The sequence below is a fragment of the Rhinopithecus bieti genome, unplaced genomic scaffold (genome assembly GCF_001698545.2).
Source record: "Rhinopithecus bieti isolate Rb0 unplaced genomic scaffold, ASM169854v2 scaffold_5273, whole genome shotgun sequence".
Taxonomy (NCBI): domain Eukaryota; kingdom Metazoa; phylum Chordata; class Mammalia; order Primates; family Cercopithecidae; genus Rhinopithecus; species Rhinopithecus bieti.
This window is the reverse complement of record NW_016805057.1, coordinates 3,617,793-3,629,576: the sequence shown is the minus strand read 5'-3', so window position 1 is coordinate 3,629,576 and position 11,784 is coordinate 3,617,793. Positions and strand designations below refer to the sequence as shown.

The window sequence follows — 11,784 nt, the reverse complement described above, 5'->3', positions numbered from 1 at the left end:
ATATCCATCTCTATCGCTATAGCCTCTTGATGGACAGTCATCACGTGAACTGGAATGACCATAATCACGGTAAGTATAATCTCGTGGTGGTGGTGCATAATCTCTAGTATCACGAGAACTTGGGTAATCTCTGCTTGAATAGATGTCTTTAGTAGAATACCCATCATCTCTTGGGGACAAATAAACATCTCTACAAGAGGGCAGTGGCTCCCTTCGAGGTGGACCTCCGTAACTATCTCTTCCATGTGATACAGGAGCTCTCCCTCCCATTCCACTGCTACTGCGAACTGGTCCTGAAGGTGCAGATCTCTTGGGAGGAGGACCCCCACTTCTTGGTGGTGGTCCTCTTTTTACTGGGAGTGGTCCCCTGGAAGAACTCATGTTAAAATTCATGGAACATCCACCGTCATCCATGTGTCCTCCCCGTGAGGGAGGTCCCCTGGTTCCTCCACTTCCTCCTCTTCCACCTCTAAGACCTCTTGGAGGGCCTCTACTTCTTGGAGGTGGAGGCGGTCCACTTTCAAATGATGGTTTGGTGGCTTGCTCCACTTTGATGGCTTTTCCATCTAATGACTTTCCATTCATGTCTCTGGCTGCATCCTTAGCATCTGCTGGGCTTTCAAAGGTGACAAAAGCAAATCCTCTTGATTTGTTGGTTTCCCGGTCTTTCATCAAGAGTACTTCCACTATTCCTCCATGTTTGCCAAATACTGCTTCAAGAGCTTTCCCATTTGTTTCCGTATTAAGCCCACCAATGAAGAGCTTTCGTGGATGATCTGCTTCAACCATTTTTTTTTTTTTTTTTGCCGGTGAGTCGGAGGGGTGACAATGGGTTCAAGCTCCAACGAGCTCGCCAACACAGGCCTCCTAGCAGCTCAGCACCAGTGGCGGCTGCCAGGTCGGAGGACCAAACCGCGAAGCCGCTAGCACTACTGCGCAACGAGGGCGAACCAGAAGTTTCACTTTCAACCACTCTTTGTAAACTCTCTTTCCTGGAAATCTCACCCTTTCTTAAAGCCCTCATCTTTCCAGTCCCTCCCCTTTTCTTTCCACCTCTATTATTTCTTCTGTTCCAAAAACTAAGGAAAGAAAAGGAAATTTCCAGCCCTTCTGATGCAGTTATTCATACTTTTCTGCTTTTCTTTCCTCATTGCCCCAATGAGGAGCTGAGCTGGCTAGGACACAATCCTTCTTAGAGGATGTAAGAAGGGGAAAAGCAAAGTCAGAAAAGACTTACTCCTCTTTAATGGTAAAGTGAAGATGGCCATAAATACTAACAGCTATAAATTGTTGAAAGTGTGACCATGGCAGAAGTTAAGAATTTGAAATGTGATGAACCTAATATAAAAATGCCATTAGATTGTTATGAAGGCCACTGAGTATTAGGTAAGTGGTGTTTTAGGGAAAGTATGCAGAAAGCAGGAGACAGATTGAATTGGATGGTTTTGGCTGGAAGCCAGAAAGCCATTTAGGAGGTAAGTAAGTCCTGTTCTAGGATGATGCAGTGGAAATAGAAAACAGGGAAACATACCCACTAGATACTTAAAAGAATAAAAGAGAGTTTTGATGGCAGATTGGATAGGGAAGCTCCATAGTTGTCATCCTTTCTAACAATAATATTTTCCTCAATATTTGGTCATGTAAGTCCTTTGGTACTGTAGAGGGTGTAAGGAATTTAAAGGAGGGAATAAAATAAGTGAATATATTTCCAGAGCACTGCACAGTAAAATATATGCAAATGAAATCACAAGTATGCAAATGAGTAAACCTGGATGAAATGCCACTTCTTACATAAAATTGTTAACATGTTTTCCAAAGGGCATGTCAGGTACATGCTGGTGAATCTAATTCTGTTCTAGCATTAATAGCTTCAGGTTTGGGACCTTGATGAACAATTTAAGTTTAGCCTGCTTTTAATTTCTCTGCACAATCCCCTCTACGTTCTGCATGACATCCAGCCTTCAATGATTATTAAATATATCTAATGAAACTGAACTAACTAGCATTATGCAAATTATCCCTAATCTTTTGTCTCTCTGGAAGCATTGTTCATGAACCTCAGTGGAGTTAAGATTGGAATCCTCACAATGAAAACCAAAAAAAATTTCTTTTTTACTCCACTTCTGGAAAGCAAAAGTTCTACTTGCAGACAAAAGCAAGGTGGTTGGTGGATAGGGTGATGATTCTGCATCCGAAGACCTCGGATATATCTGGTGCTACCCAACTGCCAGCCACATATAATCCAAATATCACCATGCCCATGTGATGGCTAATTTTAGACGTCAATTTGACTGGATTAAAGAATACCGAGAGAACCGGTAAAGCATTATTTTGGGGTGGGTCTATGAGGCTGTTTCCAGAGGCAATTAGTGTGTGAGCCTGAGTGGACTAAGTGGGGAAAGATCTGCCTTCAATGTAGTCAGGCTGAGGTCCCAGAGAGAATTACAAAGGAGAGAAAAGGATTTCCCTTCACTTTCTACTGAACTGGGAAATGTACATTCTTCTCTTCCTGACATCAAGACTTCAGGCTTTATGGCTGTGGGAATCCAGGACTTACACAGTTGTCCCCCTCCCCACCTTTGCTTTCTCAGCTTCTCAGGTCTGTGAACTCAGCCTGAGAATTACACCACCGGCCTCCACAGTTCTGAGGATTTTGAACATGGACTGACCATGCTATCGGCATCCCAGAGTCTCCAGCTTGCAGATGGCTTGCCATGGGACTTCTCAGCCTCCATAATTATGTGAGCCAATTCCCCTAACAAATCCCCTCTCATGTGTCTCTCTATATATCCTATTGGTTCTGTCTCTTTGTAGAATGCTAATACACCCATATGCCCAGGGCTTCTGAAAAGCCAAAACACTGCAAGCATTCCCACTCTTATCTCAATGTTTTAAGAAATTTCAAAAGTCTTCATATATTCATAATACAAAGTTAAACTTTAAAACCCTTTTCAGACATCTCTGTCATGGTTTAGACTTTGGCAGGGAGGAGTCAAAGTCTCTTCTCTGTCCCACTCACTTCCTCCCACACATTCTAACCTACAGGCAGCCTGCCGTTTCCTCCGCTAGTAACTCTTTCTTGCAGACACAGCCCCTTCATGGCTATTCTGAAATCTGCCCATTACCTCGACTCTGCACGCCAGCTGCAGTGAGGAGGGAATCTCTTAATCTTTCCACATTGATCATCTTTGAATCTCTAATCTTCTCCTGAGTCTTCATTTCAATATCTATGAATTGGGGATGCTACCTGCCTAGTCTACTCCATGATTGTTCTGAAGGCTCCATGTCACATTAGATGCAAAAGTACTTTTAAATATGTTAAATTATTTTAAGCACAAGTCATTATTTTTAAATCAGGTGTGGTTTTGTTTTTTTTTTTTTCACACTCCATGAACTTCTCTCAGGGAGAAAAAGTGTTTTAAGTTCTCCCATCTTGGAGCATTTGTGGGTGAAGAGAGAGCTCTGCCTGACCTTTGTGTCTCCCTCAAGCAATATCCCTCTCTTTCTTTCCCTTCTGAGTCAAGCTTTTGGGAAGCATTGTTAGCATTCATTAGCTCTCCTTCGTAACCATCAGTTCATGCCCCACTGCTCCACTGCACTTCCTGTGCTTCTGCTAAGGACATCACTAGCTGGCAACGAAACCAAACTGTTGTGCCCACCCCCCCTTTCTTCCTTTGATTCCATCTCTCAGAGAGGGTCTCCTCTTACCTCTCCATCATATTCTCTTTCCCAGTGTCCTCTTCACTCAGGCCCTTTAAACGTCTGTATGACGCTGGGGTGTTCCTAATGATTGCGCTAGGTACCAGCTCATCTTGAGCACCTACCATGCATCAGACACTTCACCTTCCCCATCTCACCCTCACAACAATCCTGTAAGATTTGTATCTTCTCCTCATCTTACAGATGAAGACACAGAGGCTCCAGGAGAACACGAGTGCTGGCCAAGACCACATACCCCATAAACCACGAAGCTACAATCCACACCCTGGGTCTCACTCTCCAGAGCCCGGCTGCCTCCCTCCTGTCTTCAGGCTTCGAGTGTGTAGCTTGGTTTTGTCATTTATTTGCTGAGCTCAAATCCTGGCTTACTTAACCTCTCTAACTGCCCATTTCCTCATCTGGAAAATGAGGCTAATGATAACACAAACCTTTTAAGTTGTTGTGAGGATCACTAGATAAAGTTTATAAACTGCTCAGCAGAATGGCTACTGCAGAGTAAGCCTCAATCAATGTTATTACTACTTGTTATTATGTTTGGTAGCGTTGTCTTTTCTCTGTATACACCTGCTCTTTGGTCAGGCTCACCTACACACACGGCTCCCAGCAGCACCTACATGTGAGAAAGTCCCACCCTCCATAGCCAGCCCAGACTTCTCTACTGAGTGCTAGGTCCATATTCCCAGTCACTGGCTAGATTGCCTCCCCTTTGATATCCCATGCACATCTCAAATGTGACAAAACTCACAGCAGATCTCACCTGCATCCTTCTCTAAATCTACCTCTTCTCTGACTGCCCTACGCTTGTGACTGGCAGGTCCCCCTGAGTCATAAACTTGGGCTTTGTCCTTGATTCCCATGACTCCCTGGTTTCACTGTTTCGGCAACATTTGATCAGTTACTTAATCCTTCCTCCTAAACATCTCTCTGAGGCATCCACCCTCTCCTGGATATTGCCTTTGTCACTGCTGAGTCTGTCTTGATTTAAATTTTTGATATTTTACTAAAATTTTTTTTGATATTTTATTCATCATGTATTTTGTGCACACATTTTATTTCTAAAATATTGCATTAAAAGAGTATTTAATATTAATAACTTGGGGTTTTGGCACTTCCTTAAATTTTACATCAGAGATGAGTACCTCACTTGCCTTAATTTAGTCTTGGCCCTGCTACCAATTTTTCTCCCAATGCAATCTCCTATAGTATCCCGTCAGTATTGTATTTCTAAAATGTAAGTAGCTCATGACACACCTTTGTTTCAATGCATTCAGTGTCTCCAGAGCTTTGCAATTCCACACCACCTCCACCCCTCCTCATGGACCCTCTGATCCAGTAATAGGAATCCATGTCTTTCTCTTAAGGTGGTCCCACTTTTACATCTCTGTGCCTTTGGAAACAACAATAGACTTTGGATAGCGATCTTTTGACTATCCTTTAGTTATCTGGGATGGTTGGAAACTGGCTATCCTTGCAAATAGCTCAATGCTTAGACTTTTACTGATAAAATCTAAATTTCAACTATACTGTATCAAAATCCATCTAAAACTTATGACACATCTCTGTGGTCTTCCATATATAATACATTCATGACTTAAAATGCTCTTTATGACTCAGCCTCATCATGCTAAGCCTCGTTTATGGTACTTTTCTATAATCCCGTGATGCCAACCTCAGGAGCCATGGAGATTTGTAAGCTGGTGCTACGGTCTAAATGTTTGTGTCCTTCCCAAAATTCACATGTTGAAATCCTCAACCCCCAAGCGATGGTATTAGGAGATAGGGCTTTGGGGGAGGTGATGAGGTTATGAGCCCTCATGAGTGGGATTACTGTCCTTATAAAAGAGGTCCAGTGGAGTTCATTCACCCCCTTTCACTATGTGAGGACACAGTTAGAAGGCGCCATCAGTGAACCAGGTTTCAACAGATGCTGAATGTGCTGGTAGCTTCATCTTAAACTTCCCAGCCCCCAGAACTGTGAGCAATACATTTCTGTTTTAAAAGCTACCCAGTTTATGGTGTTTTTTTACAGCAGCCTGAACTGGCTAAGACAGTCAGCTTGCCCCTAAACTCAATGTTCACATACAATTCATTCTTTTTCTTGTTTGGTTGCATTCTTCCAGAGTATCTTCTTGTTCCTTCTGATCTCTGCTCCCTGCTGTCACTGGTTCTGCTTTTTATTCTTCATCCCCAATTGCTTGGCCTCATTCCATTTTCTTTGTCCACATAACTCCAGCCTTAACCTTGCTCTTTGTCACTGTCTCCACTGTCTGTGCCATCCCAGTACTTTTCTTTGTGTGTGCTGACAGGGCTTAATAATAAAGTAGCCAGGTGTGGTGGCTCATGCCTGTAATCCCAGCACTTTCGGAGGTCGAGGTGGGTGGATCACTTGAGGTCAGAAGTTCGAGACCAGGCCGGTCAACATGGTGAAACCCTGTCTCTACTAAAAATTCAAAAATTAGCCAGGCGTGGTTGTGCATGCACCTGTAATCCCAACTACTGAGGAGGTTGAAGCATGAGAATTGCTCGAACCCAGGAGGTGGAGGTTGCAGTGAGCAGAAATCATGCCACTGCACTTATGCCTGGGTGACAGAGCAAGACTGTCTTGCTCCATTTAAAAAATAAAAAGCAAAAATTATAACCTTTGCCAGCCTATGACTGTGCTGTCTTTTGCTCTGCTAACTGATTCACCCATTTTATTATTCAATTGCTGTATTCTTGTCTTGTCTCATCTCCTTTTACTTCTGTATGTGCCATTGTTCTGATTAGTTAAGAGGTGCTGAACAGATAACTGATTATGGCAGTGTGAGCCACAGGATAATTCTCAAGTGATCTCTGCTGTAGCACCTCTCCACATAGGGCATCATGGGCAAGGTTAAGATGGAATTCTAACCTCAAATATCTGAGGACCTGACTCAGTCCTCATTCTCTATCCCTGTGCTCACAGAAAATGCCAATCCTAAGTATTTGGGTGGGGTTCGTTGGAGAGACATGGAAAAGTACCCTGGGCAGCTGAAGTGTCTGTTGAATCTTACCCACATTTGAACAAATTCACTCTAACTTGACTTGGTTCCCCTTTAAAATGAGACAAAGCAAGGACTTAGACTGCCAATTGCCCCCTGAAATTATCGTTGGGTGCGCTAAAGAGCTCCACGGAATGACAGTTACTTTTTATTATCAAGAGTTTACTTGTAATTGTAAAGTATAGAGAATATACATATATGTCAAGGAATGAAGTATGGAAACACTAATAAATTTAAAAATCCAACAGGCTCCTCAAACAATGGGGCTCAAGACAGAAACTGCTCAGAGAAAGATTTTCAAATAGATCTTTTTCTAGTGACTGAGATATTTGAGCAAAATTGGCATAAAGTAGAACCTGGAATCTTCTGTTTGCTTATTTTTCTGGCTATTATATCCTCCCTAAAAATAAACAAATAAATAAAGCAGGGGTCAGAGAAGGTACAGTACTTTTTGGATACTAAGTACGGATAAGGCTTTTGCTTGTTTCCATAGCACTCCCTATCCCTACTTTCTGTATCCTTGGAAAGAAATGTGGAATAATGAAAACAGCAAAAGGCCTGGAAGCCAGGTCGGCCCAGGTGTGATCTCAGCCCCACCCTTCATTCTCTGGGTGGCCTTGGGTGGGTCAAACTCCGTGAGCCAAAGGGTCACTAAAGCACCCTTCCTGGAATTCCTTTGAGGTGTCAATGAGGGAGCACACAGTGAGTGGGGGTTCCCTTCATATCCCCTGCTCTGGGCCAGGGACCAGGACAGTGCTGGTCTTTACCAGGACAGTGCTGATCTTTACCCAGCACTGTACCTACACTTGCTCTCCAAAATGGGACTAGGGTGAAATTTCTTGACAGTCTGAAAATAATGGCCCAGGGAACGAAGCAAATGCCAAGAGCTGAGCCTTAGGGAATGACTAGTAGGCCCAGATTCTTGGGGTGACTTCCTTCAAAGACTTCATTTGTTAACACCTCCCTTCCCTTCTTGTTAGTTTCAGTGGGAAGTAGGATTGGAGTGATTTGGAGAAGCAGTGGGGAATTTAGTTAGGGGAGACTCCTGGGTACCTGTGGGGACATAAAGAGGGATCGGTGTGGGATGGCAGCTGGAGGCCACAAGAGGAGGGTGTAAATGCTACATGAAGGAGTTTGTTGTGGTTTGGTGGAAGAGGAGGAGGCATGCATGTGAGGAGGGATGGCCGTGAGCCTGGAGCTGTCCTACAGGGCAGTTTCTTTCCCTCTGCTGTGTGTGTATGTGGTGGGCAGCTTTGACCCACCCTGCTCTTAAGTGTTTCTGAATGCTAGGAGCAGCAACAAACCTGCAAGGCTGATTGGATGTCGAGGAACAAATATGTAAAGAGAAGTGTGTACATGAAAACCAAAAATCCCTGGGGCTTTGAATCCTTCTAGAGCTCCTGGCCACCTTCTTCAGGACTGCAACTGACAGGGTTGTGAAGTGCTTGACTTTGTCCTTCTTGCAGGCGATCTGGGCTAAGTAGTGCGATCCAGCTGGCCAGGAAGGAAGGCATGCATCTCCCCAGGCCTGTGGCTCTCCTTGTACTGACCTTGCTGCTTCCTGGGCTAAGCAGCTGCAGTGAGGGTCTGTTGCCCTGAAGCAGTTACGTCATTTATTAATCCAAATTCTGAAAGACAATATGGTGCTAAAATACTTTTTTTAAAAAGTCATAGTTCCATTGTCTTAGTCAAAGCAGGATTATCACATGATTATTTTCAATTAAATATATTTGTTTTAGACACAGGGTCTTGCTCTGTCACCCAAGCTGGAGTGCAGAGGCACAATTATAGCTCACTGCAGTCTCCAACTCCTGGGCTCAAGTGATCCTCCTGCCTCAGCCTCCTGAGTAGCTGGGACTACACCTGCCACCATACCCAGCTAACTGTTTTTTCAGTGTTTTTAGGGACAGGGTCTCACTATGATGTCCAGACTGGTCTTGAACTCCTGGCCTCAAATGATCCCCCCACCTCAGCCCTAAATTCATTTTTTTTAATTAGCAATTTCAAGTATAACAAATTTGGAATAAAATGAATAGTGATAAAACTCCCAATATTCTAGATTGTGAGACTTTCCTCCTGTTGTAACTGGACCACATTTAAGGACTAAATTGGAAGGAAGGAGCAAGAGGAATCCTTGACAAACCTACGGTTAAGCTCTCTTTGAAGAAATCACACAGTATGGCTCCATGCTCTGAACGTGCTCTGTGTCTGCCCTTTTTCAAAGGCAAGATGGCCACGTCAAGACCAGTCAGACCATGAATAATGGCCTAAGCCCTTGCCACCAGGATGGAGAGGTCTGAGCAGTACAGTGAAGAGGCTTCGTCAGCAAGGGCTGATCCAACACACCTCTCTCTGGATTCAATGGCATTCTTTCTGGAGGTTAGCCCATTTCTGTAAGTCAGCTCCATCCAAGTTTGATTATCCTTCTTTGAATCTCTTCCAACAGTTTGATGTCCTTGCGGTTGAATAGCTGAAAAGTGCACATAGCATGGCATTCCACACAAAACACCTTTAGAAATTTCTAGTTGAGAAGAACTTGGGCAAAGTCAAATCTCTCCATTTGATTTTGTTTGTGTTCCTCTCTTGGATTTGCCTTGGGCGTGTTACTGTACAAATAACTGCCATCATCATCATTGACATGCGAAAATGACATGTGCATCCGTGTGAAGAGACCAGCAAACAGGCTTTGTGTGAGCAAGAAAGCTTTTTAATCACCTGGGTGCAGGCAGGCTGAGTCCGAAAAGAGAGTCAGCGAAGGGGCATAAGGGTGGGGCTGTTTGATAGGATTTGGGTAGGTAAAGGAAAATTACAATCAAAGGGGGGTTGTTCTCTGGCGGGCAGGAGTGGGAGTTCACAAGATGCTCAGTGGGGGGGCTTTTTGAGCCAGGATGAGCCAGGAAAAGGAATTTCATAAGATAATGTCATCGCTTAAGGCAAGGACCGGCCATTTTCACTTCTTTTGCGGTGGAATGTCATCAGTTAAGGCGGGGCAGGGCATTTGCACTTCTTTTGTGATTCTTCAGTTACTTCAGGCCATCTGGGCGTATACGTGCAAGTCACAGGGGATGCAATGGCTTGGCTTGGGCTCAGAGGCCTGACAATCGTCATCATCAACAACAGTTTTAAGAATTATAATACCAGTAAAATTGACTTATCAATTTGAGACTGGAAGTTTTGTTACCTGATATGGCTTGACCCTGTGTCCCCACCCAAATCACATGTCAAATTGTAATCCCAGTGTTGGAGGAGGGGCCTGTGGGAGGTGACTGGATCATGGGGGTGGACTTCCCCTTTGCTGTTCTCATGAGAATGAGTGAGTTCTCATGAGATCTGGCATTTTGAAATGTGCAGCACCTCCTCCTGCTCTCTCTTCCTCCTGCTCCTGCCATGTGAGGCGTGCTGGCTTCCCCTTTGCCTTCCGCCATGATTGTAAATTTCTTGAGGCTTCCCCAGCCATGCCTCCTGTACAGCCTGTGGAACTGTGAGTCAATCAAACCTCTTTTCTTTATAAATTACCCAGTCTTGGGTAGTTCTTTATAGCAGTGTGAGAACAGACTAATACATTACCTAAAACAAATTTTGGAAACAAATCAGCTCATTAAGAAGTGCAAGCACAGCTGAGGAGTGGAAAAATACTGAATATCAGAGGTCAGAAAAGTCAGGAAACTCCCCTTAATGCTAAAACAACAAGGTTATCTGGAAAGTCCCTAGCAGGGCAAGCGGCCGTTTGTGGTTTGGTCAAAGGGCGGGAACCAATGAACAACTGACTAATGTTTAACTTTAAATGTCAGCCAATTGTAAACCTACAACTGTAAAAATCCCCAGTGACTCTGTAACTTGCTGTAACTTGTTTGTGTCTGACTATAAAAGACGGCTGAACACCGAGCTCGGGGTCTCTCCCTAGGATCTGATACCTAGCTGGAGGGAACCGAGTTCGAACTCGAAATAAAGCGATCCCTGCCGCTTGGCTTTGTCTCTGGACTCTGGTGGTTGCTTTCGGGTCATCGCGGGTCTGGGCATTACATCTTGGGGGCTCGTCCGGGATTGCCCCTAAGCCCACCAGACCCCAGGCCAACGGGTCATCGCAAAAGTGAGTAAGCCGGCTCTGTTTATATGTTGTCTGTCTGCCTCTGAATAATCCCGCGGGGTCTGTATATGAGACTGATCTAGTCCTGGCGGACGCGCTATAGGACAGTCAGTGGAGGCCGGTGGGAGACGTCCTCCGGTACTCATCTGGGGCTCTGTATTCTGTGGCCCATCTGCTTCTGGTCGGGTCCTAAGCCTGAAACGCGCTAGCGATCAATATATCTTGGTTGTTGGAAGTTATCTGTTGCACGCCCCTTACTAATTTACCTTGATTTACAGGAGCTTCGGAGCCAGTCCTGTACCAGGCACTAATATCCCTTACCACCCATCTTCTATCAACAGGACTTCCTCGGAATGGGCAACTCCCAGACCACACCACTTTCTCTCCTTGTCAATAATTTTAAAGATGTGAGAGCAAGGGGACATGATCTCAGTATAGAACTTAAAAAGGGAAAATTAATAACCCTCTGCCGCTCTGAGTGGCCCACCTTCGGCGTAGGCTGGCCAGCCGAGGGAACTTTTTGCCTCCCCATTATCCTCCAGGTAAAATCAAGGGTTTTCCTGCCAGGTCGTTCGGGACACCCAGATCAGATCCCCTACATTTTAGTCTGGCAAGATCTGGTGGAAAATCCGCCCCCGTGGCTAGCTCCCTTTCTGCTGACCTCTGAACCCTGTAAAACCCTAGTCGCGCAACCAACTGGGACCACCAAAAGACCAAAAACTCCAACTGCCCCCTTGCCCCCTGTGTTGCCTGACAGCCAGGACCTCGCATCCTTGGAACCCCCGCCTTATCCTCCCCCTCCCGGACCCCATGCCCAAGCCCAACCGGCCGCACTCCCAGGAAGCCATGAGGGCCGAGAAGCGGCCGCGGCGCCAGGAGAAACTGAAAGTGAACATGGCTCGGGAGGGCCGGCAGGGCGAACGCGCGGGCGTGTCCAGCGTGAGGCAACTCCGCGAG

The 11,784-nt window shown here is 45.1% G+C and overlaps 1 protein-coding gene and 1 long non-coding RNA gene across 2 annotated transcripts; both read right to left on the bottom strand.

Annotated features, from left to right (window-relative positions):
• Nucleotides 1–6: 6 nt before the first annotated feature.
• Nucleotides 7–946, bottom strand: LOC108528935 (RNA-binding motif protein, X chromosome-like; the record flags this gene model as incomplete). Its single annotated transcript, XM_017870948.1, has 1 exon — nucleotides 7–946. A coding segment is annotated over exon 1 (783 nt), but the record flags the coding sequence as incomplete, so codon positions are not given.
• Nucleotides 947–6,875: 5,929 nt separating this feature from the next.
• On the bottom strand, nucleotides 6,876–9,054 carry LOC108528940 (uncharacterized). The gene is made up of 3 exons (XR_001885344.1): nucleotides 8,884–9,054; nucleotides 8,045–8,368; nucleotides 6,876–7,140 (listed from the first exon to the last, which is right to left on the bottom strand). It is a non-coding gene; the product is annotated as an uncharacterized LOC108528940 (long non-coding RNA).
• Nucleotides 9,055–11,784: the final 2,730 nt, after the last annotated feature.